Genomic DNA, 24,545 nt, shown 5'->3' with positions numbered 1-24,545 from the left:
TTGCCAACATCCAGGGTATAAAAACACGAAAATCCAACAAAGTTCACTTTATAGAGGGTCTCCTTCATGAGGTAAATGCAGTGTTTGCAGCCCTAACAGAAACCCACACACAGGACTACCATGAGGGTGAAATATGGATCTCGGAGTACAATCTTTTCAGATGTGATAGGAAACACTGGCTTCAGGGTTATCTTGAGGGGGGAGGGAAGGAGACCATCTTGAGAGGTTATCTTGAGATGATTTCGGGGCTTTAGTGTCCCCGCGGCCCGGTCCTCGACCAGGCCTCCACCCCCAGAAAGCAGCCCGTGACAGCTGACTAACACCCAGGTACCTATTTTACTGCTAGGTAACAGGGGCATAGGGTGAAAGAAACTCTGCCCATTGTTTCTCGCCAGCGCCTCGGGTGGGGTCAGCCTCTACATCAAAGACACACTCATCTGTACTGAGCTGCTAAACACCTCAAATGATATGGTGGAAGTGCTGATAATCAAAATAGTGATTATAAATGTAGTTATTGTAGTATCCCCTTGTATATAAGTCACCGGAGGCAAACCCTCGGCAGTTTAAAGACCAACTAATGAAAATAGAACATTGCTTGGAAAACCTCACAAAACCAGCTCCGAACATCATCCTGCTTGGGGACTTCAACCTACAGCACCTGAAATGGAAGCACCTGGCTAATACAGTAATATCAGAAAGAATACCAGGAAGTAGCCTAAATGAACAGGCACATGCAAATGACCTGCTACGGATGTGCGACAGGTTTGCCTTAAACCAGCAAATAGTAGAACCAACTAGGAAGGGGAACACGCTGAACCTCATTTTCACTAATAATGATGAATTGATCAGGAACATAATGATTACAAATACCTGTTACTCAGATCACAACTTAATTGAAGTTATGAAAACCATGGGGAGTAGACCTTCAAAGCCAGTCCAGATTCCCGGTGGAGGAGATTTCAGCAAATTCAACTTCAATAATAAACAGATAAACTGGGAGCAAATAAACCAGGACTTCACAGAAATAAACTGGGAAGAACAGCTAGAAAATGCAAACCTGAACCAGTGCCTGGAAAAATAAGCTCAGTAACACTAGAAATATGTTCAAACCGCATACCCCTAAGAAAAAAGGGGAAGAGATGCATATTGGAACGGGAACGTCGTTCCCTATATAGGCGAAGAAAACGAATCGCGGAACAACTTGAGAGTCGCACCCTATCTCAAGAACGGCAAAGAAGGTTAGGTAGAGAAATAGAAACAATTGAACGGACGCTACAAGAATCATACAAAACCCAGGAGAGGCAAAGAGAGCAAAAAAAGCCATCAGCAAAATAGAGAGAAATCCGAATTTTTTTTCTCCTATGCAAACTCAAGATAAAAAAACACATCCAGTATCGGGCCCCTGCGAAAGGGAGATGGAACTTTCACCGATGACAACAAAGAAATGAGCGAGCTACCGAGGAAGCGGCTCTACAGTACGACTCTGTTTTCAGCGAGCCATTAAACACACTAAAGATTGATAACCCAAATGAATTTTTCATGGATATGATACCAACATGAAATCATATATCAGACGACGTCACCCTATCCCCACTGGATTTTGAAGAAGCCATAAACAGTATGCCTATGCACTCTGCACCAGGCCCGGATTCTTGGAACTCCATATTCATAAAGAACTGTAAAAAACCACTATCGCAGGCCCTCCACATTCTGTGGAGACAAAGCCTAGATACTGGATATACTAAAAACAGCAGAGATAGCACCATTTCATAAAGGAGGAAATAAGGCAGAGGCAAAAAATTACAGACCGATAGCACTAACATCACAATATAAAAATAGCACAATATAAAAATTTTTGAGAGTGCTAAGAAGTAAGATCACAAAATACATGGAATCACAGCTCCTCCATAACCCCGGACAAATTGGTTTCAGAACAGAGCGCTTTTGCCTGTCGCAGTTGCTGGACCACTATGATAAGGCATTTGATGCTATGAAAAACAAACAAAACGCTGATGTAATTTACACAGATTTCGCAAAAGCTTTTGATAAATCTGACCATGGTGTTATTGCACATAAAATGCGTTCAAAAGAAATTACCGGAAAAATAGGCAGGTGGATCTACAATTTCCTGACCAACAGAACCCCTTGTGTAATAGTTAACAAAATAAAATCCAGCCCATCAACCGTGAAGAGCTCAGTCCCCCAGGGTACTGTGCTTGCTTCAGTACTTTTTCTCGTCCTCATATCGGACATAGACTAGAACACAACCTATAGCACTGTATCATCCTTTGCAGATGACACTAGGATCTTCATGAGAGTAGGCAACATAGAGGACACGGCAAACCTCCAGTCAGATGTAGATCAGATCTTTCTATGGGCTACAGAAAATAATATGGTGCTTAACGAAGATAAGTTCCAGCTCATGCGCTATGGAAAAAATGAAAATATAAAAACGGAAACCACGTACAAAACTCAGGCAAATCATAACATTCAAATCATAAGAACTTTTCACACTAGAGATGCTATACTGATGATGATACTTTCCAAAACGCTTGTGCTCTCTAGAGTGGAGTACTGCTGCACAATGTCAGCCCCTTTCAAAGCTGGAGAAATTGCTGACCTGGAGAGCGTGCAGAGATCCTTTACTGCTAGAACCCACTCAGTAAAACATCTAAACTATTGGGACCGACTAAAGAGCCTAAAACTGTACTCCCTTGAGCGCAGGCGGGAAAGGTACATAATAATTTACACGTGGAAAATATTAGAGGGGCAGGTCCCAAACCTGCACGCAGAAATAACATCACATGACACCAGAAGACATGGCAGGGTGTGCAAAATACTCACGTTGAAAAGCAGAGGTGCAACAGGTACTCTGAGAGAGAACTCTATCAACATCAGAGGCCCGAGACTGTTCAACACGCTTCCACTACACATAAGGGACATAACTGGCCAACCCCTCACAGTGTTCAAGAGAGAACTGGATAAGCACCTCCAAAGGATACCTGATCAACCAGGCTGTGACTCATACGTCAGGCTGTGAGCAGCCGCGTCCAACAGCCTGGTTGATCAGTCCGGCAACCAGGAGGCCTGGTTGCCGGACCGCGGCCTGGTCGACGACCGGGCCGCGGGGACGCTAATCCCCGGAAGCACCTCAAGGAGGTAAGGAGATTATACATACTATTTATGAGTTCCACCAGTCAGATTTTATGACAGAATTTGTTAACACCAACGTTAACAATAGAAATGTCTCCACTAGCCAGGATAGGAAAACACTATTTAAACTGTTAACAAATAGTGTTTTTAGTAAAACACTACTGACCCCAGCCCGTTATGCCACTGACACCAAACTAGTGACTTCTGCCAAGGTCTTTTTACGGGAGGTGAAGAATCCACGCTTCAACGTATGGTACATTTAGGTGACAATAAATTATTGTCCATCAGTTCCAGACCATTCATTAAAATTACTTATCCTAATTACATTGGGTTCCAGATTCTTGAGCTAGCAAAATACAGTTTGACCATTATTGGTACAGGGTACTTAAGAAGCACTATACAGATAGGGCACAACTGGTGTACAGTGATATGGACAGCTTCATTTTTAGTTTATTGACAGATGGTCTTTAACGAGATGGGGAGAGAACCTCTTAAGTCATGGATGGATACCAGCAACTTCCCTGAAACTCACTCCCTTGTATGATCCTTCTAAAAAGGGTGTTTTAGGACTTTTAAAGTTAGAGGTTTCAGACCACCATATCCTCGAGGTGGTTGCACTCAAACCCAAAATGTATAGTTTGCTTTTGCACAACAATTCCAATTCCATTACCGCTAAGGGTATCCCCCGCACTGTGCAAAGATCTTTAACACATAACCATTTTAATGAAAGCCTACACAGTAATGGAATAGTAAATACTTTTCAATATTCTCAAATTAGGAGTGTTGGAGGGCAGATGGTTACAACTTTCAACACTAAGAGAGGTTTAAGTGCATTTGATGATAAGCACTTTTACATAAATAAATACAACAGTTTAGCCTATGGACACCCAGACATACCGTAGGAGACCCTTCCCAACACTTCTCCTCGAGGGATGGACTCCGAGAGTGAAAGTGATGACGTCAATGTACCCCAAAGCGAGGAAGAACGACGCCCCACCCCTGAGAGTGAGGGACATGACTTCCCTACCTTGGGAAGAAACGCCCTACTCCATTCACACACCAGATGATGAGTCATCATCTTCAACCCAGGAGGAGGAATAGCCCACATCAGACCAATGGGCAAAGAGAAGAGGTCTTGTCAGACACTATTATGGGGAATAAGAGGGGGATTTTGATTATGATATTATATAATATGACTATGTTAGACCTTATGTTCTTTGTTAATATAATTTATAAAACATAACGGCTATTTCTTTTACATTCTCTTATTCTTCAGTATATGTAACCTTGAATATGTCCCTTTAACCCCACTTGATGGGGGGGGGGGGAGGGGGCGACCACCCTACTGTGTGAAACCTGTTTTTTACACCTGTCCATAGAGACACCCTACTGAACCACTTTTTGCTGGTGGTGGTTGCAACTGGCACCCCCTGTGTATTATAATATACATTTATATACATATCTCCATACTTTGCTGTATAAAGAACATGGTCATAACATAATGGATACCTATCTACATTGTTTTTGGAGGCTGCCACACCCACCTCTGATGACCTAATATGGGTGGTTCTATCTGATTCCCTGCCTCTGATTCCTTTGTCTGATAGGAAATAGTTGGCTCTATCTTTCACCTCGCCTCTGATTCCATTGTCTGATAAGTGGCCCTATCTGGCTCTAAAACTACTACTCACATTCATAGACACCCACACACCCAGAAAGCAGCCTATAACTGCTGTCTAACTTCCGGGGTGCCTATTTACTCCTAGGTAACAGGGGCATCAGGGTGAAAGAAACTTTGCCCATTTGTTTCTGCGTAGTCCGGGAATCGAACCCAGGCCACAGAGTTATAAGTCTTCCATGCTGTCCACTCACCTACCAGGCCCTTGTGTGTGTGTGTGTGTGTGTGTGTGTTCACCTAATTGTGCTTGCGGGGGTTAAGCTCTGGCTCTGGTTAAGCTCTAACCCCCGCCTCTCAACCGTCAATCAACTGATGTACAGATACCTGAGCCATCTGGGCTCTATCATATCTACATTTAATACTGTATGGAGTCAGCCTCCACCACATCACTGCCTAATTCATTCCATTTGTTAACTACTCTGACACAGAGAAAGTTCTTTCTAACGTCCCTGTGGCTCATTTGGGTACTCAGTCTCGACCTGTCCCCTTGTTCTCATACCGCCCATGTTAAAAAGTTTATCCTTATCTACCCTGTCAATTCCTCTGAGAATTTTGTAGGTAGTGATCATGTCTCCTCCTCTTCTGTTCTCCAGTGTCGTGAGGTGCATTTCATGCACCCTTTTTCTCGTAACTCATGCCTCGTAGTTCTGGGACTAGCCTAGTGGCATACCTCTGAACTTTTTCCAGCTTCGTCTTGTGCTTACAAGGTACAGACTCCATGCTGGGGCCGCATACTTCAGGATTGGCCTTACATATGCTGTATACAAGGTTCTGAATGATTCCTTTCACAGGTTCCTGAAGGCTGTTCTGATGTTAGCCAGAACATCAGAACAGTACTTGTGGTTGATCTCGAACCCATTGTTGATGTCACGACTTATACTGAATTTTTTAACTATCTCATCAAGATTAACTTGATCATCTAAATGAATTGTGGGGTTCAGTCCCTGAGCTCATTATGTGCCTCTGTAACCCTTTCCACTACCGTCCACGGGATAGGTATGGGGTGCATAATAAATGAACTAAACTAAAACTAAAATTCTCAACTGTCAGTCAATCAACTGTTATGAACTACTAACAAAAAATTTTACACACACATACCCAGGAAGCATCCCGTAACAGCTGTCTAACTCCATAATATAATATAAATTCAGCTTACCAATCTGAAATTCAATGCCAATCCTGATCTCAAAAGCTTCATAGAAGGTTGTATCAGAACCCATGAGCATCACACCAGAAATAAATACAGTTTTGATATTCCTAGAGTACGACTTAATCAAACTAGAAATGCTGTACAAATCAAGGGGCCCAGAATGTGGAATGACTTTCCCAACCATGTTAAAGACTGTACCTCTCTCAACCAGTTTAAGTTAAAAGCGAAGCTATACCTAATAAATTCCCTGTAACCTACCTTACCCTTCTATTGTCAACCAATGTCTGTTTTTTTCTTTAAAGAGCGCTGTTTGTCGACATAATTGTATTTGTGCTGCTTTTTCATCTATGTTTTCATTTCTTGTTTTCATTCTACTCATTATGCTCAATTAGTATTAAGCTTGTTATTTAAGTTTATCATGCCCGAAACGCTTTGCGTAATAGTGGCTTTAGGCATTGTATGTACTAGCTCTACCTATAAGTCAACCAATCCTTGTAAAAATTTATTGTATGTATGTACCTTACCTAAATAAAATTGTATTGTATTGTATTGTATTGTATAAATGAGTTCCATAATATATATTGGGTCAAACGTGAACAACATCAAGATGTAAATTAGTCATTGTTGGTAGTGAACAGGAGCAGTTGAAGCCTATTATATATACAGAACTTTTTTGGGTAGAGAAAACATATATAGTTTTTGAATATTTGTGTTTATTTAAATCAACATAACAGTACATGAGCCTTATAGAATCAGCATAACCACTTTTGTTTGTGAAAAATACATTTGCGGCCCCAGTTTGGGAAATAGCTGTAATACACGTAACAAATATTTTGTTCATGTAAAATATGATTACCTGTACTAGCAACGCTCTTTGATTAGCTACTTTGATTTGACTTAAGGATTAGTTCTTTAGGTAGTTTTAGGTAGCATCTTTAAATATCTAAATTGAGCATTTCTGGTAAATTGATGACATGCAAGAATGATCTTGGAGAATTGCTAGTAATGAACACAACGATTTCCGGAAAATTTAGCCGTACTATGTAATGAGATATCAGAATATGGAAACAATTCAAATACATGGCTGAAAGCAGGAAGCAAACAGATTGATTCTCTTTACTCACTCTGTTTTTAATTAAATGAAGAAGCACACCTTTCTAGTGGACAGTTAGCATTAAGCAATTATGACATTAGAAACCTTGATGTTCCGATGTTTTTATTACGATGCGTTGCATGCTATTTTAACTGAAATCTCAAATTATTGATTTGATACTCAATTATACACAGATAAATCACATAATAAGTTATATCAATAAGAAAGTACACATGAGCCATGATGAGGATTCGAACTATGTACATGTACTAAATTGGTAAATGACTGTTAAACGTTGGTATAACAAAACTCAAGGTAAAGCTATTATTACTGCCTCTAAAAAAACAAATATTCTGCCAAATGAACAAACTGCCAAACACAATTTTAATTAGAATCCATGAACCGGATTTCGGTTAGAAGTAATATAGTTTTGGGTAGCGGTTTTGGTTGTGGAGACAGCACCTTCAGCATTTTGCTCTCTTCGTCAACATCTAACCTGTAACGTACAAATAAATATATAAATATTTCAAACATACACTGAGGAAAATACATTTTCTTCAGAAGTACACATGGTATGACTATAATTGTTCATAAATACAACAATGGATGACCAATTATTCATTCACCTGTCATTTATCGGAACTATTATTTAAGATAAGCAACTTCCATTTGTGTTCTTCTGTATTAAATCGTATATACCATTCTTATATACCATTACACACACATGTTAAAATTATAATAATATATTGACAATACTTCTCATGTTTTTGCAATTTTCATATTGTGGGGAAGCGCTCTTCAGTACAAGTCAATACATAAAAAACGTGTAAAAGATATTCACTCTCACAACTGTACCATCGCACTATCTATATAAATAAAAATGTAAATGTTCGTTTGTTCATAATCGCTAATCACCGAAAGTTCTTCACTGATTGCTTTTTAAATTTTGACACGACGGTCCATTCGAATATGTGCATTTTTTAATGCACCCACTATATAGATACCACACCTGTGACAGGTAAAACATGTTTTTTTTTTACAGCGCCATCTATTGCACATAATAGCAACATATGCTTGACTAAATATATTACGATTCCATTTAAATGTTTCCGATTGCGTTGATGAGTTGAATTTTCATAGATTTCGATTTATTTCTATTTTGATTATGATAAAAAGACAGCGTGAATGAAGATCTGCAAGTTTTCTATGCATAAGTTGCATCAGAAACAAAGATTGCGACATCAGATTGCGATTGCGAAGAAACAAAGACATCAGATTGCGTCAAATTGCTTGCAATCAAACAATGTACAAATTGCAATGAAATCGCAATTGCATGATATAGCAACGAAAATTATTTTGAGGCAATGGAGTGACTTTAACCTGTGTTTTGATGATTCCCGGACACCTAGTTTATCCGACTCGACCACGATGGTACAAAAGTCGACCAACCCGGAAATGCCGAGTTCTCTGGGAAGTCCTAGAGGTCCCAAACCGGAGTTCAACCAGTATTTTAAAGTAGACCCGACTTCACTTTGGCCTATGCTAATAGCGTTCACACTTATAAATCACACTTATTTGACGACATGGTCAAAAACAATGCAACCTAGAATTCCACTAAATCCTCTAGGGGTCCTAAGGCTTCCAACTGAATTCCAATCAGTGTTTCAGTTGGAAGAGCTAGTTCCAACTGAGTGAGTTCGTATCCTCCTCATGGTTCCCACTGATTTTATATAGGCATGTACTCTACCCATGTATCCTATCCCTCTGGCTCATTTGTGGATGTCACATTAATTCAATTCTTGTTATCTCACAAATACGGACATTTTTCCTTTTTCAATTACATAAAATAATTTCACCCAAAAAGCTAGAATTCTCTGCTTTTTTTTTTTACTTACACACAGATAAAGCCAGCAACATTAGATGTTAGAAGATTCTCAGGTTTAGTTGCCAGACTGACAGCCAATATATGGTGCTTCAGCTTTACACCTGGGGATTTTAATAAAATGAACATAAGTAATTTGTATATTAGTATGCATAAGTATAAGTATTTGAATATTAAATTAAAATACGCATATCATATTACTAATACTACCCTATATACTTCGTGCATGTTAATATTAAAATTATTCATTAGAGTATAAAATGACTAGATATTAAACGCCTCTTTTATTCACTTTAGTGCATATTATATATCATCCCAGGTAATCATATACCACCACACCCCAACAGTCATCCTCGTGAGACCAGATGTACAGGCATCTTATTATTATAGTATATATTACACAGTACGAGAAAACATTCACATCCTCCTCACAAACTGTTCCCCACCTATCAATGTCACTTACCAAATCACGTGAGTTAGTCGCTCACACACTATGCATACCCACTTCCTTCTAAATCTTCCACGTGTCCTTACTTCGACTTTAGCTTTAACACTAAATAAATTATTGCTTCGATACTTCGAAGACTGACTTCTTTTCCATTATTTTCATACATTGGTAGCAAGCTAGCAATTTTCAGTACACCAGAACAGCACCACTAACCTATACTTTCTGGCAAATATTCCAACTTCCAGCATTCATTTTTCCGTTGCATTTATTCTGTTCTGAAAATATCTAATAAATACCTACAACTTTCTCCCATTTTAGATTCTTCACTGAAGATCTCACCTCTAGCAGGTCCCCCAAAAGTTGGCATACTATCAAGATCTTTTTACCTCTATTGAATCAAATCATACATGCTTTTATTCAGGTAGGGACCTGAATATGTATATGTATATTACCTGGTGCAACTGGCACAAGTTTCGTCACGTGGTCGTCAGGTTTGAAGTCTGCTGGCATGCAGGAGTCTGGTATCGCTGGAGAGCCAATCTTATATATCGTAAGGTCACTCATTTTCACCTCAAAGCTGTGTGAGTGATACTTGGTATGAAGACCGTAGTAATAGTGGCGGATGCGATTATCTCGAGCAGCAGCTCTCAATGCTGGGGTCCTCTCAACAACCTAACAAAGAAAGAAGTACCTTTATGCCTATATAATAGATGTAAAATGTAAGCTCATAGCACTGGCCTCGTGATTTCTTTAATTAAAATATGCACTTGATATTTTTTTTAACGTACTCGATCAACACAGATACATCCCCAGACCACCAATTCAACGTGTATGAAAAATATGGTGTTGAGGGATTTTAATAAAATGAGGGCAAAGGTGCAATGAATGATTACAATGTCCTGCAACTTCTGGACGGGAAGAATAATTAGGTGATAGGGAAAATAATATCATGTAGTTTGATGGGGTGGTGGGAGGTGGTGCTTGAATTTGTTATCAGTAAAACAAGCAAAGTTACGTAAACATTTTAAACAATGAAGATTTTTTTGTGTGTACTGCGGATCCAACAGCTTATAGATGTTAGATATAGTTAAAGGAAACAATAATTTATTTGTAATAGTATTAACTACTGTTTATACACACATGACAAAAACCACTGTAAAGTGGTGTCAAGTTGTAAATCTGGCATTTGGACAAGTATGTATAAGCTATTTACAATAATCAAACTATAAATGCATTGTTATATTGATCTCTCAATACATATATACATGAGATGTTCTCACCACTGTGGTTATGTTAAATTCCCTATGTAGCACTTAGACTTACTAATTTAGTCCCATTTAATATATACACCATTGACAGGTAGCTGGTAATAACGAACAGAATAAATGCATAAATGCAAAATACAGCATATAGAGACCTAACAAATAAGGAGACCACACAAATAAAGATACCTAACATGGAACCTCAACAGAAAGAGCAAATGTTCAGAGGCACAGAAGGATCACAGATAGGTTGAACCTCAAATGAACAACACAGGACGAAGTGATGTAAAATCTAGTAAGTGATGTAATATCAAGAAGTGATTGTACAGTCCTGAATCCGGAATTTAAGGACAGGAACAAACAACTCAAAACTGCATTCATAAACCTCTGAATCTATTGAAGGAAGGCCACCAAAAGGAGGTTAAAAATAAATGTCATATAGAAATGTCTACCAAGTGAATGCTGCATTAAATCTTCATGTGACATATAATGTTGTTTATTGTGAAAACAATAGTGTACCAGATAAACTTTCCAGTTTTGTAAGTCAACAAGCACATGTTAAGACAACAAGTACAAAGTCGTTCACAAATGGAACATAAGATAAATGATAAAGTGAGATGAAGTTTATGAATAGAGCATAAGTGATAGGTTAAAGGCCTAAGAATTCAGCGGTTATTTTCGTTGGATAAAAAGTAATTATTCAGAGTAATTATTAATATATTTGTTATACTCAATTTCTGTTTTTTAATAAAGTACGGAAATAATTTAACAAAAATGATAAAAGTTCTTACCCCTCCACTCTTCGGCAGGAAGACAATTTTGATGAAAGAAATTTCTCTGACGAGTTCATTGTACAATCTCTCTTGGCCGAGTACAATAATAACATCAACTTCAAATGCCTGAGCAACATGTGCCAAGCTCTTGTAACCTTCATCTCTGACCCAACCACAAGTGTTGATCACCACACCGGAAGCTGCAACTATAGAAAACAGACAAAATTACAATAATTAGCAGAATATAATTATTATGTTATTAACATATACATAAAACTTAACTATATAAATAGACAAGAGAACAAGTACACTGTTCTATAAGTGTACAAGTGTTTTTTACGAGTGTTTTTGCCACTCACTAGCAAAAACTGCCACTCTTGTACAGGTTCAAATGCCTCCAAGTTTCTCACAGATTAAGGAGCAAATCAAGACGAAAATATTCTCAACTATCAAAAGTCGTCACAGAGCCAAAGTAGCGGAAGGAAGATCAACTGCGATATGGTACAATATGAACAAGCCACTAATTACTACTCTTTCAAGCCTGGCAAAAAGATATCCAGAGACATTGCAGTAGCCATACACAGACTCAGCCTTGGTTATAAGTGCTGCTGGGAGGTAATGAACCCAATAGTTAAAGACTTTCACATCTGTGAAGTAGAAGCAGAGGCGCCACTATTGCATTACTTACTGGAATGTGAAGCTACTGAAGGCCTGCGCATCAAACTCAACATTAATCCAACGACATCAGCTGCATTAGATGCACATTCCACTGCGACTACAATGATTAGAAAAGCTGTTGAGGAATGGGACTCACTAGTGAGCATTCTGCATCTACATCCGCCTCCAAGATAATGTTAATAAAACAAGCCTAAAACTAGTGCACTAAAACAGAAGCGATAAATAAACTGGAAAAAATGAGAAATCCCCTCCTCCATTTTAAACTTAGACCCAAATATCACAGAAACAAGGTTATTGCGAATAGCCGAACTCATTTACGGGCTCACCATAGCCCGTGCTATTTGGACACTTCGTTCTGAGTAGCTGAATTTTTAACAACAACAACAAACAACAAGTACACTTTCAAAGTTATAAGTTATTTAGCCACATATTTATATATATAGCTAGAGAGGGCTCCTGACTATTCTCGGACAAATTCACTTTGCACGGTCCTACCTTAACATCTCTCTCTCTCGGAAAATTTAATCTATTATGAAGAACTGAAAATCCCTTAAATATCTCTATGGAAAAACATCTCCAACTTTAGATCGCAAGGGCTTGATCTTGAAAAGGTGGGTGAGGCTAGCCCCAAGCATTTGACCTTTAGCCTCAGACAGACAAAGACAAACAGACAGATAGTCTCTTTTAAAACATAGATATTAGGCTTTTCTCCTTTCTCAATAACATCCATGCCTCTTGTGGCTAATAACAAATATAATTGTGAAGATTATTTATTCAGTGAGAACTGATAATCGTTTTATAAGCATAAAAGTAAATATTTTTTTATAAAAATCTAAAATAAAAAAAAAATAACGCATAAAAATCATTATGAGTCAAAATTTAAATGTCTAAGCTTAAGAAATAATTCCGTCATACTTACCCTTTTTATTGCCACCCATTTTGCCTTGAACTGTGGTTGCCATTCTAGAAACCAAAATATTGTACAGTGTCAAGTTGGAATGTGGGGCCAAGTGTCCAAAGTTGTAGATCAAGGGAGCTTCTTCAGAAAATCCTTCTTCCACGCTGAAAGCACGCTCAACTAGTTGTGCCCCTAAAGTAGAAAAGTACACATGTATATCATCACATTAAAGAATATTACTTATAAGTTTTACCACCAATTTTAGAATTGTTCTCCCATTTGAAGTAGCTGCTTTTAAAAGTATTACTACTTTTAAAAGTATTACTACTGGTGATTATTACTTAATAATCACCACCTAGTCACTAGACAACTGAAGAAAATGAAGCTTTAATAAGAAGTATATTTAAAGTTTACAGTATTAGTAAATTATGTATTTAATTTTTTTATTTTTTTTTAAATGAAACTATCTTTAGTGAGAGTTAATGGTGTAATTAGTGTTTTACGTATGTCCTCGTCATACACAAGGTTGTGATCACTAGAGACAAGAATATAATGGTAATTGGTGACAAGATAATTTTGTTTAAGCAACTTAATAACTTTGGCTTCTCATAACTATGGTCAAAAAGACTACTGTATAAGGCAGGTTTTTTAAATTTGCTTTTAGACAGTAAACAAGTAAAAACGTGAGATCCACAAATAATGAAGCGCAAATGTCCGTTTCCGCAAAATATGAAAAAATTGATAAAGTTCGTCCATTTTGTTTGTTCAAGGCACTTTTTGTTACAAAAATTTTATATAAATATAAATATAAAAAAAGTAATATTAAATAAAGTAATATTTATTATGGCATCTAATTAAATGCAATCTAATAATATTATTAAATGTTGACCAAACCACAAACTAGAAAGTGAAAGGACGACAACGTTTCGGTGCAAATTGGACCATTCTCAAGTCGATTGTCAATATTTATAAATGCAACAATATGGGTTGTCTTGTATGTCTGTTGTAAGAGTCATTGTATCGGTCTCCTTACTGAACAGGAGTCAGTGTCTGCTGGCTTTTTATTGGGCAATAATTTTTTTAGTATGAAATAGTTTTATGTATTACTATACAATGAGGCAATTAAGAAATTACAGTAACTTATCATCGAGCTTACCTATAGTACCTGGGATTGCAATAGATCCGTCACTGACATCCAAGTCCACAAAGATTGGTCTGCGTCTCATACGTACAGCATAGTTAAGAAGGATGTGGCACAACGTTGATTTTCCTACATCTGCCGGTCCCACAATCATTGTAACGGGTCCTCTTTTACCTTCTCCACGACTCAGTCCATCATCCGCATGTTCTCGTAATCGCTCTAAACACGCATGTGTGTTTAAGTACATAACCTGTAAAATGTATGTACATCATAAGTTACGTGACACGTTAACATATATTGATCATGTATCATTACAATGATAGCAATGGTAAGTTGACCTGACCACACACTAGAATGTGAAGGGACGACGACGTTTCGGTCCGTCCTGGACCATTCTCAATCTTGAGAATGGTCCAGGACGGACCGAACGTCGGGACGGGTGAAGGGACGGATGTCGTCGTCCCTTCACCTTCTAGTGTGTGGTCTGGTCAACTTACTTTAGCCACGTTATTGTGACTCATCGCCTGCATAACAAAGGTACTATAACAATTTACATTGTTACAAAGGTACTTTAACAATTTACATTGTTACAAAGGTACTATAACAATTTACATTGTTACAAAGGTACTTTAACAATTTACATTGTTACAATGGTACTTTGCATTGCAGGCGATGAGTCACAATAACGTGGCTAAAGTAAGTTGACCAGACCACACACAAGAAGGTTAAGGGACGACGACGTTTCGGTACGTCCTGGACCATTCTCTTCGACTTGAGAATGATTCACCTTCTAGTATGTTGTCTGGTTAACGTACTTTACATTGTTACAATGGTACTTTTACACAAATTGAAAATGCAGTGGTACTTTTACACAAATTGAAAATGCAATGGTACTTTTACACAAATTGAAAATGCAATGGTACTTTTACACAAATTGAAAATGCAATGGTACTTTTACACAAATTACTAACCATTGGAGTGTCATTGGCAATGTAGGTTCCTTGTGTATTTCCTGTGATCTTGAGCGTACAACCATGCCATGTGTAAACTGCAATTGAAGCCCCAGAGAGGAAAGTATAGCGCTTGTCTGAAACCAGCTCTGTTCCAAACACTTCGGCTTTCCCACTCGTTAACTGTTGATATGAAGTTCCTTTAGAGAATGACGAATGAAACGAAAATGAATATTAAAATGAAAAAGAGAATGAATGAAAAATTTAGAAAGCTCAGTTGTTCATGAATGTCTATGTTTTGCTACAATATTTCATTAAATTATAACATCAGATTCCATACATTGTATTATTAAATAATCTGACCAACCATTTATGAACCATTAGGCCATGCAGATCCGTCTTTTTTGTACAATACTCAAAGCCATTTATTTCAGAAACGGGCGAGATGGTAATGGTTACTTGAATCGTTAATTGCAAATACAATTCGTCTTCATCTTGAAAAACATAAATTAATAAATGAGTCGCAACATGGTTTTACAAATGGCCGTTCATGTTTAACAAATTTGCTATCTTTTTATTCAAGCATAGTTGAGGCAGTTGATAGTGGTAAGGATTGTGATGTGTACCTTGACTTTAGCAAAGCTTTTGATACTGTGCCACATGAAAGACTAATTAAAAAAATAGAAGCTCATGGTATTGGGGGTGCTATATTAAGTTGGAATAGGGCATGGCTATTCCAAAGGAAACAGAGAGTTAGTATAAATGGGGTTAAGTCAGAGTCGGATAATGTTGTTAGTGTAGTGCCTCAAGGCTGTCCTGGGACCTCTGTTGTTTATAATATATATAAACGATTTAGATTCAGGTTTGAGTAGCAACATCTGCAAATTTGCAGATGATACAAAAATGGTAGGGAAATTAACACGGAAGAAGACTCACTATCACTGTTGATCTAAATAGGGCTATGAAATGGTCAAAAGATTGGAAGATGCAGTTTAATGCTGATAAATGTAAAGTTCTGAGGCTAGGTAATGATGATGAATGAGTTAAAAAGATACGAGCTAGATGGTGTTGAGATTGCGAAGTCGAATTGCGAAAGGGATCTGGGAGTTATGATTAGTAAGTATTTAAAACAAAAGGATCAATGCATGAATGTTCACAATAAGGCAAATAGGACACCGGGATTTATTATACGAAGTGTTAGTAACAAGACACCTGGTGTGGTTCTTCAGCTTTATCATACTCTGGTTAGGCCCCATTTAGATTATACAGTTCAGTTTTGGTCGCCGTACTATAGAAAGGATATAAATTCACTTGAACGTGTCCAGCGTAGGATGACTAAGTTAATTTCGCAAATTAGAAATCTTTCATATGAAGATTAACAAAGCCTAAAATGCATTCATTGGAAAAGCGAAGAGTTAGGGGTGACATGATAGAGGTTTACAAGTGGATGAATGGACATAACAAAGGAAGAAAGGATATTAAAAGTATCAGTACAAGACAGAACACGAAAAAAATGGGTATAAATTGAATAAGTTTAGATTTAGGAAAGACTTGGGTAAATACTGGTTCAGTAACAGGGTTGTTGTTTTGTGGAACCAATTACCGCATAATGTGGTGGAGGTGGGGTCCCTCGATTGTTTCAAGCGTTGGGCATGGGTTGGACATGTGTATGAATGGGATTGGGTGATTATAGATAGAAGCTGCCTCTTATGGGCCAATAGGCCTTCTGCAGTTGCCTTTGTTCTTATGTAAACATATAACTATGAAAGAGCGTGATTTATTCCGTTAATTGCATGCAATATACAAGGATTCCCTACATTTCCTTGGCATACCTAATTTCGTAGTAATTATATTCTGTTTTGTTCCAACGTTACAGTTTGGTATATAAAGTTCTGCGAGGTGTTTCATCCCTATCCTATGACGGTGGAAAGTGAGTAATAATGATGATCATATTACTAGTGTTAAAGGTTGCATACACTAGCATTGTCGGAAAATTATCTTGTCACAACGAGTTTGTGCCACTAATTCACTATCACGAAGATTCCCTGTAAGACATCATGCTAAACTTTATATTAATGCAATAATATACCAGAAAACATTTTACCTTTACGCCAACTGGCTCCTTTCCTTCTACTTCAAACCGAAGTTCACAATTTGGTTCCAGCTTGAACGCTTTTTCAACAACTTTTGCCATGACCTGTTGATAAAGATAAAATGATTAGGAAAAGACTTCAAAATTTGTACTTAATTCGATGTGAGGCTTAGAAATTTACAATAATTCATGTACAATTCAAATTACATAACGAAATTACAAATTACATTATAAGAAAATCTCAACTATATAAATTTTAATGATAAATATCATTGTAAATAATTTCTCAGTCACAATAAATGTGGCTGATAATGTTCCATTAATTTAGTCACCGACCCCAGGAGCGGGAAGGAGTAGGACCATGATACTCGCAAGTTACACTAAAAGAGAGGGGTCCCCAGAAACAATATGGTATCCAACTCTGACTTTATCTCTCTTGCGCTGTCACTAGAGTATGGTGGAATTAGGTGATCCACGCCCAGGTCATATATTGTGAAACCTCTCAACCCCGGGTTGGGGTTGGGGGTGTGGTTGACTTTGACCCAAATATCACAGTAAGAATTTTATCGCGAATAACCGAACTTAATTACGGGCTCACTATAGCCTGTGCAACATTTCGTTCAAAATCTAAAACAAAAACGTAAGCACCTAATGTCTATACTAAAAATTAAACATTGTCATTACCTTAAACTCGTATTTTTGCTGTTGTTTAGATAGCGAGGAGACTTTCCGGTCTGACCCAACAAACGCAACACGGATCAAACTGTCCTTTTCGCCAACTTACAACTCTTTTATACCCCCAACACTTCACTGTCTCATAACATTGATCTTCCGGACTTCATCAACGACCGTATTTTTGTTGTTGTTCAGATTGCGAGGAGACTTTCCGGTCTGACACAACAAACACAACACAGATCAAACTGTCCTTTTCGCGAACTAACAACTCTTTTATACCCCCAACACCTCACCGTCTCACACCATTGATCTTCCGGAGTTCACCAACGACCGCGAAAATATCAAGAAATTGGTGACATGAAAAGTTTGAGCTGCAGCAGATGAACTGGTCAACACGAAGCCGCTCCCAAGCATATATAGGAGCACCTACATGTTGTTGTTGTAGATTCAGCTACTGAAGCAAAATTTCCGTGTAGCACGGGCTATGATGAGTCCGTTGATTTGTGGAACCAATTGCCGCGTAACACTGTGGAGGTGGGGTCCCTCGATTGTTTCAAGCGCGGGTTGGACAAGTATATGACTGGGATTGGGTGGTTATAAAAAGGAGCTGCCTCGTATGGGCCAATAGGCTTTCTGCAGTTGCCTTTGTTCTTATGTTCTTATAATATTATTTGCTGTTTCGTTTAATTCTATCCAAATAGTTTCTGTGTGTGGCTCAGTTTTGATTCCCTCTTTGAGACTACATTTCAAATTGTCCCTAACATATATGGCTACTCCCCCTCCTCGTCTAATATATCAATCTATGTGAAATAGTTTAAATCAATTTATCTGATATTCAGCTAATAGTTCTCTATTTTCTACATTCATCCACGTTTCGGTAAGTGCAATAATATCTATTTTTTCTGTGCAGACAAGAGCATTTAATTCATTAATTTTATTTCTTAGACTTCTGCTGTTAGTGTAATATATCCTAAGTGAATTGTTATTTTGAGGCCCTTTTCTTTCCCTGATCATTTTGCCAATTCTTTTCTCCCACGAACACATACTTTTATTACCTCCTTCCTCCAAATCAATTCCCATACCACTATCTACTAACAGTTTAAACCCAAACAAACACCTCTAACCACTGGTTCCAACGAGTTCGCAACAGCAACAACCCCAGCCCTCGATAGATGCACCCCATCACGAGCATACATTTCATTTCTTCCATAGAAGCGTTCCCAGTTGTCTGTGAAAGATATTGCATTTGATTTGCAATATCTTTCCAGCCGGCAATTGACACCAAGTGCCCTCGACATCCATTCATTTCCCACTCCCTTTCTTGGAAGAATGCCACATATGATCGGGATTCCTCCCTTGCTCCTAACTAATTCAATGGCTGTCCTAAATCTCTGTATTAGTTCCTCACTCCTAACTCGCCCAAAATCATTACCCCCTGCACTAATACAAATAATGGGTTTGTTCCCATTTCCCGTCATAATATCATTCATGTTTTCAACAATATCACCAATTCCAGCTCCCAGATAGCAAACCCTTAATCTGTTCCCCCTATCTCTGGCACAAAACGTTCTGTCTAAATACCTCACCTGGGAATCTCCCACAACCAAAATTCGCTTCGGTACCGCCCTAACTTTCTGAGCAGCCTGAGGGGCCTGCGCTCCGCCGTTCCTCGCTGATTTCATCGCTGCAGGTGCACTACAGCACTCGTCCTCCAACAAGGCAAATGAATTTGCCGTCCTTAGGGCGTCTGTAGGCGGCCTTGTCAAGGTCTTCTTAAGACCCCTGTCTTTCACTACTCTCCACGATGAGATCTCGTCAACACTGGTCTCCTCCTTCGTTTCCTCTCGAAGTCTCAGCCGTCGTACCTCCTCCCGCAAGGAGTCCATCTCTGCTCTCAGAGCTCCAACCAAACTCACCAAATCATTTACTAATCCTTCAATTATTGCAATAATAATATTACTCCAGAGCTCCAGCTAACACAACCTCTCACTGTGACCGCACCTGACTGACAGAACACGAAACAATGGGTATAAATTGGATAAGTTTAGATTTAGGAAAGACTTGGGTAAATACTGGTTCAGTAACAGGGTTGTTGATTTGTGGAACCAATTACCGCGTAACGTGCTGGAAGTGGGGTCCCTCGATTGTTTCAAGGGCGGGTTGGACAAGTATATGAGTGGAATTGGGTAGTTATATACAGGAGCTGCCTCGTATGGGCCAATAGGCCTTCTCAGTTGCCTTTGTTCTTATGTTCTTATCCTTTTGTTTTAAATTCTTACTAATCATAACTCCCAGATACCTTTCGCAATCCGACTTCGCAATCTCAACACCATCTAGCTCGTATCTTGTAACTCTATCATCATTACCTAACCTCAGAACTTTACATTTATCAGCATTAAACTGCATCTGCCAATCCTTTGACCATTTCAAAACCCTATCTAGATCAACTTGAAGTGATAGTGAGTCCTCCTCCGAATTAATTTCCCTACCGATTTTCGTATCATCGGCAAATTTGCAAATGTTGCTACTCAAACCTGAATCTAAATCATTTATATATATTATAAACAACAGAGGTCCCAGGACAGAGCCATGAGGCACTCCACTTACAACATTTTCCCACTCTGACTTGTTTCCATTTATACTAACTCTCTGTTTCCTTTGGTATTACCACAAGAACATAAGAACATAAGAACAAAGGTAACTGCAGAAGGCCTATTGGCCCATACGAGGCAGCTCCTATTCTATAACCACCCAATCCCACTCATATACTTGTCCAATCCGCGCTTGAAACAATCGAGGAACACCACCTCCACCACGTTACGCGGCAATTGGTTCCACTAATCAACAACCCTGTTACTGAACCAGTATTTACCCAAGGCTTTCCTAAATCTAAACTTATCCAATTTATACCCATTGTTTCGTGTTCTGTCTTGTGTTGATATTTTTAATACCCTATTAATATCCCTCTTGTTATGTCCATTCATCCACTTGCAAATCTCTATCATGTCACCTCTAACTCTTCGCCTTTCCAGTGAATGCAACTTAAGCTTTGTTAATCTTTCTTCATATGAAAGATTTCTAATTTGGGGAATTAACTTAGTCATCCTACGTTGGACACGTTCAAGTGAATTTATATCCATTCTATAATACGGCGACCAAAACTGAACTGCATAATCTAAATGGGGCCTAACCAGAGCAAGATATAGCTTAAGAACCACACCAGGTGTCTTGTTACTAACGCTTCGATTAATAAATCCCAGTGTCCTATTCACCTTATTACGAACATTCATGCATTGATCCTTCTGTTTTAAATTCTTACTAATCATAACTCCCAGATCCCTTTCGCAATCTCAACACCATCTAGCTCGTATCTTGTAACTCTATCATCATTACCTAGCCTCAGAACTTTACATTTATCAGCATTAAACTGCATTTGCCAATCATTTGACCATTTCAAAACCCTATCTAGATCAACTTGAAGTGATAGTGAGTCCTCCGAATTAATTTCCCTACCGATTTTCGTATCATCGGCAAATTTGCAAATGTTGCTACTCAAACCTGAATCTAAATCATTTATATATATTATAAACAACAGAGGTCCCAGGACAGAGCCCTGAGGTACTCCACTAACAACATTATCCCACTCTGACTTAACCCCATTTATGCTAACTCTCTGTTTCCTTTGGAATAGCCATGCCCTAATCCAAGTTAATATAGCACCCCCAATACCATGAGCTTCTATTTTTTTAATTAGTCTTTCATGTGGCACTGTATCAAAAGCTTTGCTAAAGTCAAGGTACACAACATCACAATCCTTACCACTATCAACTGCCTCAACTATGCTGGAATAAAAAGTTAGCAAATTTGTTAAACATGAACGGCCATTTGTAAAACCATGTTGCGACTCATTTATTAATTTATGTTTTTCAAGATGGAGACGAATTGTATTTGCTATTATTGATTCAAGTAACTTTCCCACAATAGACGTTAGGCTAATTGGCCGATAGTTTGACGCAAGTGATCTATCTCCTTTCTTAAAAATTGGTACCACATTAGCTACCTTCCATGACTCTGGCACTCTGCCTGACTCTATTGATTTATTAAATATGGTAGACAGTGGCTCGGAAAGCTCCTCTTTGCATTCTTTAAGCACCCTGGCAAACACTTCATCCGGCCCTGGGGACTTGTTTGGTTTTAGTTTTTCTAATTGTTTAATTACATCCTCCCTGGTAACTGCTAAACTAGTCAACCTGTCCTCATCCCCACCCACATAGACTTGTTCGGCTGAAGGCATATTGTTAAGTTCTTCTTTAGTAAATACAGATATAAAATATTTGTTAAAAATACTACTCATCTCCTTGTCATTATCCGTTATTTGACCTGTCTCAGATTTTAATGGACCTATCCTTTCCCTAGTCTTAGTTCGATATAACTGAAAAAACCCTTTAGGATTTGACTTTGCTTGCTCTGCTATGCGAACTTCATAGTTTCTTTTTGCTTTCCTAATCTCTTTTTTAACATTTCTAACCAGTTGTACGAATTCCTGTTCTAACCTGACTTCCCCATTCTTAATCCTTTTGTACCAAGCTCTCTTTTTACCTATAAGGTTCTTTAAGTTATTTGTTATCCACTTTGGGTCATTAGTATTCGATCTATTCAATTTGTATGGTATACTACGTTCCTGTGCTTTGTTTAGAATATTCTTAAATAAGTTATATATTAAATCCACATCGAAATCCCCTTTTACGTCACCTATCGCTGGGTTCATGTCTCGCTCTAAGACCGGCCCACACCCCATACCCAAGAGTTTCCAATCTATTTGACCCAAAAAAATTCTTAGGCTATTAAAATCAGCTTTTCGAAAATCTGGCACTTTAACAGAATTTTCTCCTACAGGTCTATTCCATTCTATGCTAAATCTGATTACTTTGTGATCACTGTTCCCTAGCTCACTCCCTATTTCGTTGTCATTAATTTGTGTTTCCCTGTTAGTTAACACTAAATCTAAAATATTATTTTCCCGCGTTGGTTCCTTAATGTGTTGTGTAAGAAAGCAATCGTCAATTAATTCTAGAAAATCTTCTGCTTCACTATTCCCTGTTTTGTTCACCCAGTTTATTCCACTAAAATTAAAGTCACCCATGACATAAATACTGTTAGATCTAGATGCTCTAGATATTTCATTCCATAGATGCTTTGCTTCCATTCTGTCTAAATTTGGTGGCCTATATATAACTCCAATTATAATATTATTTGCTTTTTCGTTTAATTCTATCCAAATAGTTTCTGTGTGTGGCTCAGTTTTGATTCCCTCTTTGAGACTACATTTCAAATTGTCCCTAACATATATGGCTACTCCCCCTCCTAGTCTAATATATCTATCTGTGTGAAATAGTTTAAATCCTTTTATCTGATATTCAGCTAATAGTTCTCTATTTTCTACGTTCATCCACGTTTCGGTAAGTGAAATAATATCTATTTTTTCTGTGCAGACATAAGCATTTAATTCATTAGTTTTATTTCTTAGACTTCTACTGTTAGTGTAATATATCCTAAGTGAATTGTTATTTTGAGGCCCTTTTCTTTCCCTGATCATTTTGCCAATTCTTTTCTCCCACGAACACATACTTTTATTACCTCCTTCCTCCAAATCAATTCCCATACCACTATCTACTATCAGTTTAAACCCAAACAAACACCTCTAACCACTGGTTCCAACGAGTTCGCAACAGCAACAACCCCAGCCCTCGATAGATGCACCCCATCACGAGCATACATTTCATTTCTTCCATAGAAGCGTTCCCAGTTGTCTATGAAAGATATTGCATTTGATTTGCAATATCTTTCCAGCCGGCAATTGACACCAAGTGCCCTCGACATCCATTCATTTCCCACTCCCTTTCTTGGAAGAATGCCACATATGATCGGGATTCCTCCCTTGCTCCTAACTAATTCAATGGCTGTCCTAAATCTCTGTATTAGTTCCTCACTCCTAACTCGCCCAACATCATTACCCCCTGCACTAATACAAATAATGGGTTTGTTCCCATTTCCCGACATAATATCATTCATGTTTTCAACAATATCACCAATTCCAGCTCCCGGATAGCAAATCTGTTAATCTGTTTAAACCTTAATCTGTTCCCCCTATCTCTGGCACAAAACGTTCTGTCTAAATACCTCACCTGGGAATCTCCCACAACCAAAATTCGCTTCGGTACCGCCCTAACTTTCTGAGCAGCCTGAGGGGCCTGCGCTCCGCCGTTCCTCGCTGATTTCCTCGCTGCAGGCGCACTACAGCACTCGTCCTCCAACACGGCAAATGAATTTGCCGTCCTTAGGGCGTCTGTAGGCGGCCTTGTCAAGGTCTTCTTAAGACCCCAGTCTTTCACTACTCTCCACGATGAGGTCTCGTCCACACTGGTCTCCTTCGTTTCCGTCGTGCCATGCCCTAACCCAGCTTAATATAGCACCCCCAATACCATGAGACTAACTTTCTGAGCAGCCTGAGGGGCCTGCGCTCCGCCGTTCCTCGCTGCAGGCGCACTACAGCACACGTCCTCCAACAAGGCAAATGAATTTGCCGTCCTTAGGGCGTCTGTAGGCGGCCTTGTCAAGGTCTTCTTAAGATTCTGTCTTTCACTACTCTCCACGATGAGGTCTCGTCAACAC

At 38.5% G+C, this 24,545-nt stretch overlaps 1 protein-coding gene across 1 annotated transcript; it reads right to left on the bottom strand.

Annotated features, from left to right (window-relative positions):
• Positions 1 to 6,789: 6,789 nt before the first annotated feature.
• Positions 6,790 to 17,303, bottom strand: LOC123751408 (protein CLP1 homolog). The gene is made up of 8 exons (XM_069336399.1): positions 17,211 to 17,303; positions 15,128 to 15,289; positions 14,172 to 14,406; positions 13,037 to 13,207; positions 11,458 to 11,645; positions 9,857 to 10,076; positions 8,970 to 9,060; positions 6,790 to 7,570 (listed from the first exon to the last, which is right to left on the bottom strand). The coding sequence occupies exons 1-8, from the start codon at positions 17,298 to 17,300 to the stop codon at positions 7,459 to 7,461; spliced, it is 1,269 nt and encodes a 422-aa protein (XP_069192500.1). The 5' UTR covers positions 17,301 to 17,303; the 3' UTR covers positions 6,790 to 7,458.
• Positions 17,304 to 24,545: the final 7,242 nt, after the last annotated feature.

This window comes from Procambarus clarkii, chromosome 36, assembly GCF_040958095.1.
Source record: "Procambarus clarkii isolate CNS0578487 chromosome 36, FALCON_Pclarkii_2.0, whole genome shotgun sequence".
NCBI classification, from domain to species: Eukaryota; Metazoa; Arthropoda; class Malacostraca; order Decapoda; family Cambaridae; genus Procambarus; species Procambarus clarkii.
Note: the sequence above shows the minus strand (reverse complement) of the source record. Positions and strands in the feature narration are given on the sequence as shown.

What these genes read in the sequence shown, in the direction of transcription:
- LOC123751408 (XM_069336399.1), bottom strand. Translation starts at nt 17,300, where the DNA reads ATGGCAAAAGTTGTTGAAAAAGCGTTCAAGCTGGAACCAAATTGTGAA. An exon ending in AATGGGTGGCAATAAAAAGG is followed by an intron (nt 11,646 to 13,036) that starts GTAAGTATGACG and finishes TGTTTTCTATAG; the next exon opens with TTGCAGCTTCCGGTGTGGTG. An exon ending in GTTGCTGGCTTTATCTGTGT is followed by an intron (nt 7,571 to 8,969) that starts GTAAGTAAAAAA and finishes TGTACGTTACAG; the next exon opens with GTTAGATGTTGACGAAGAGA.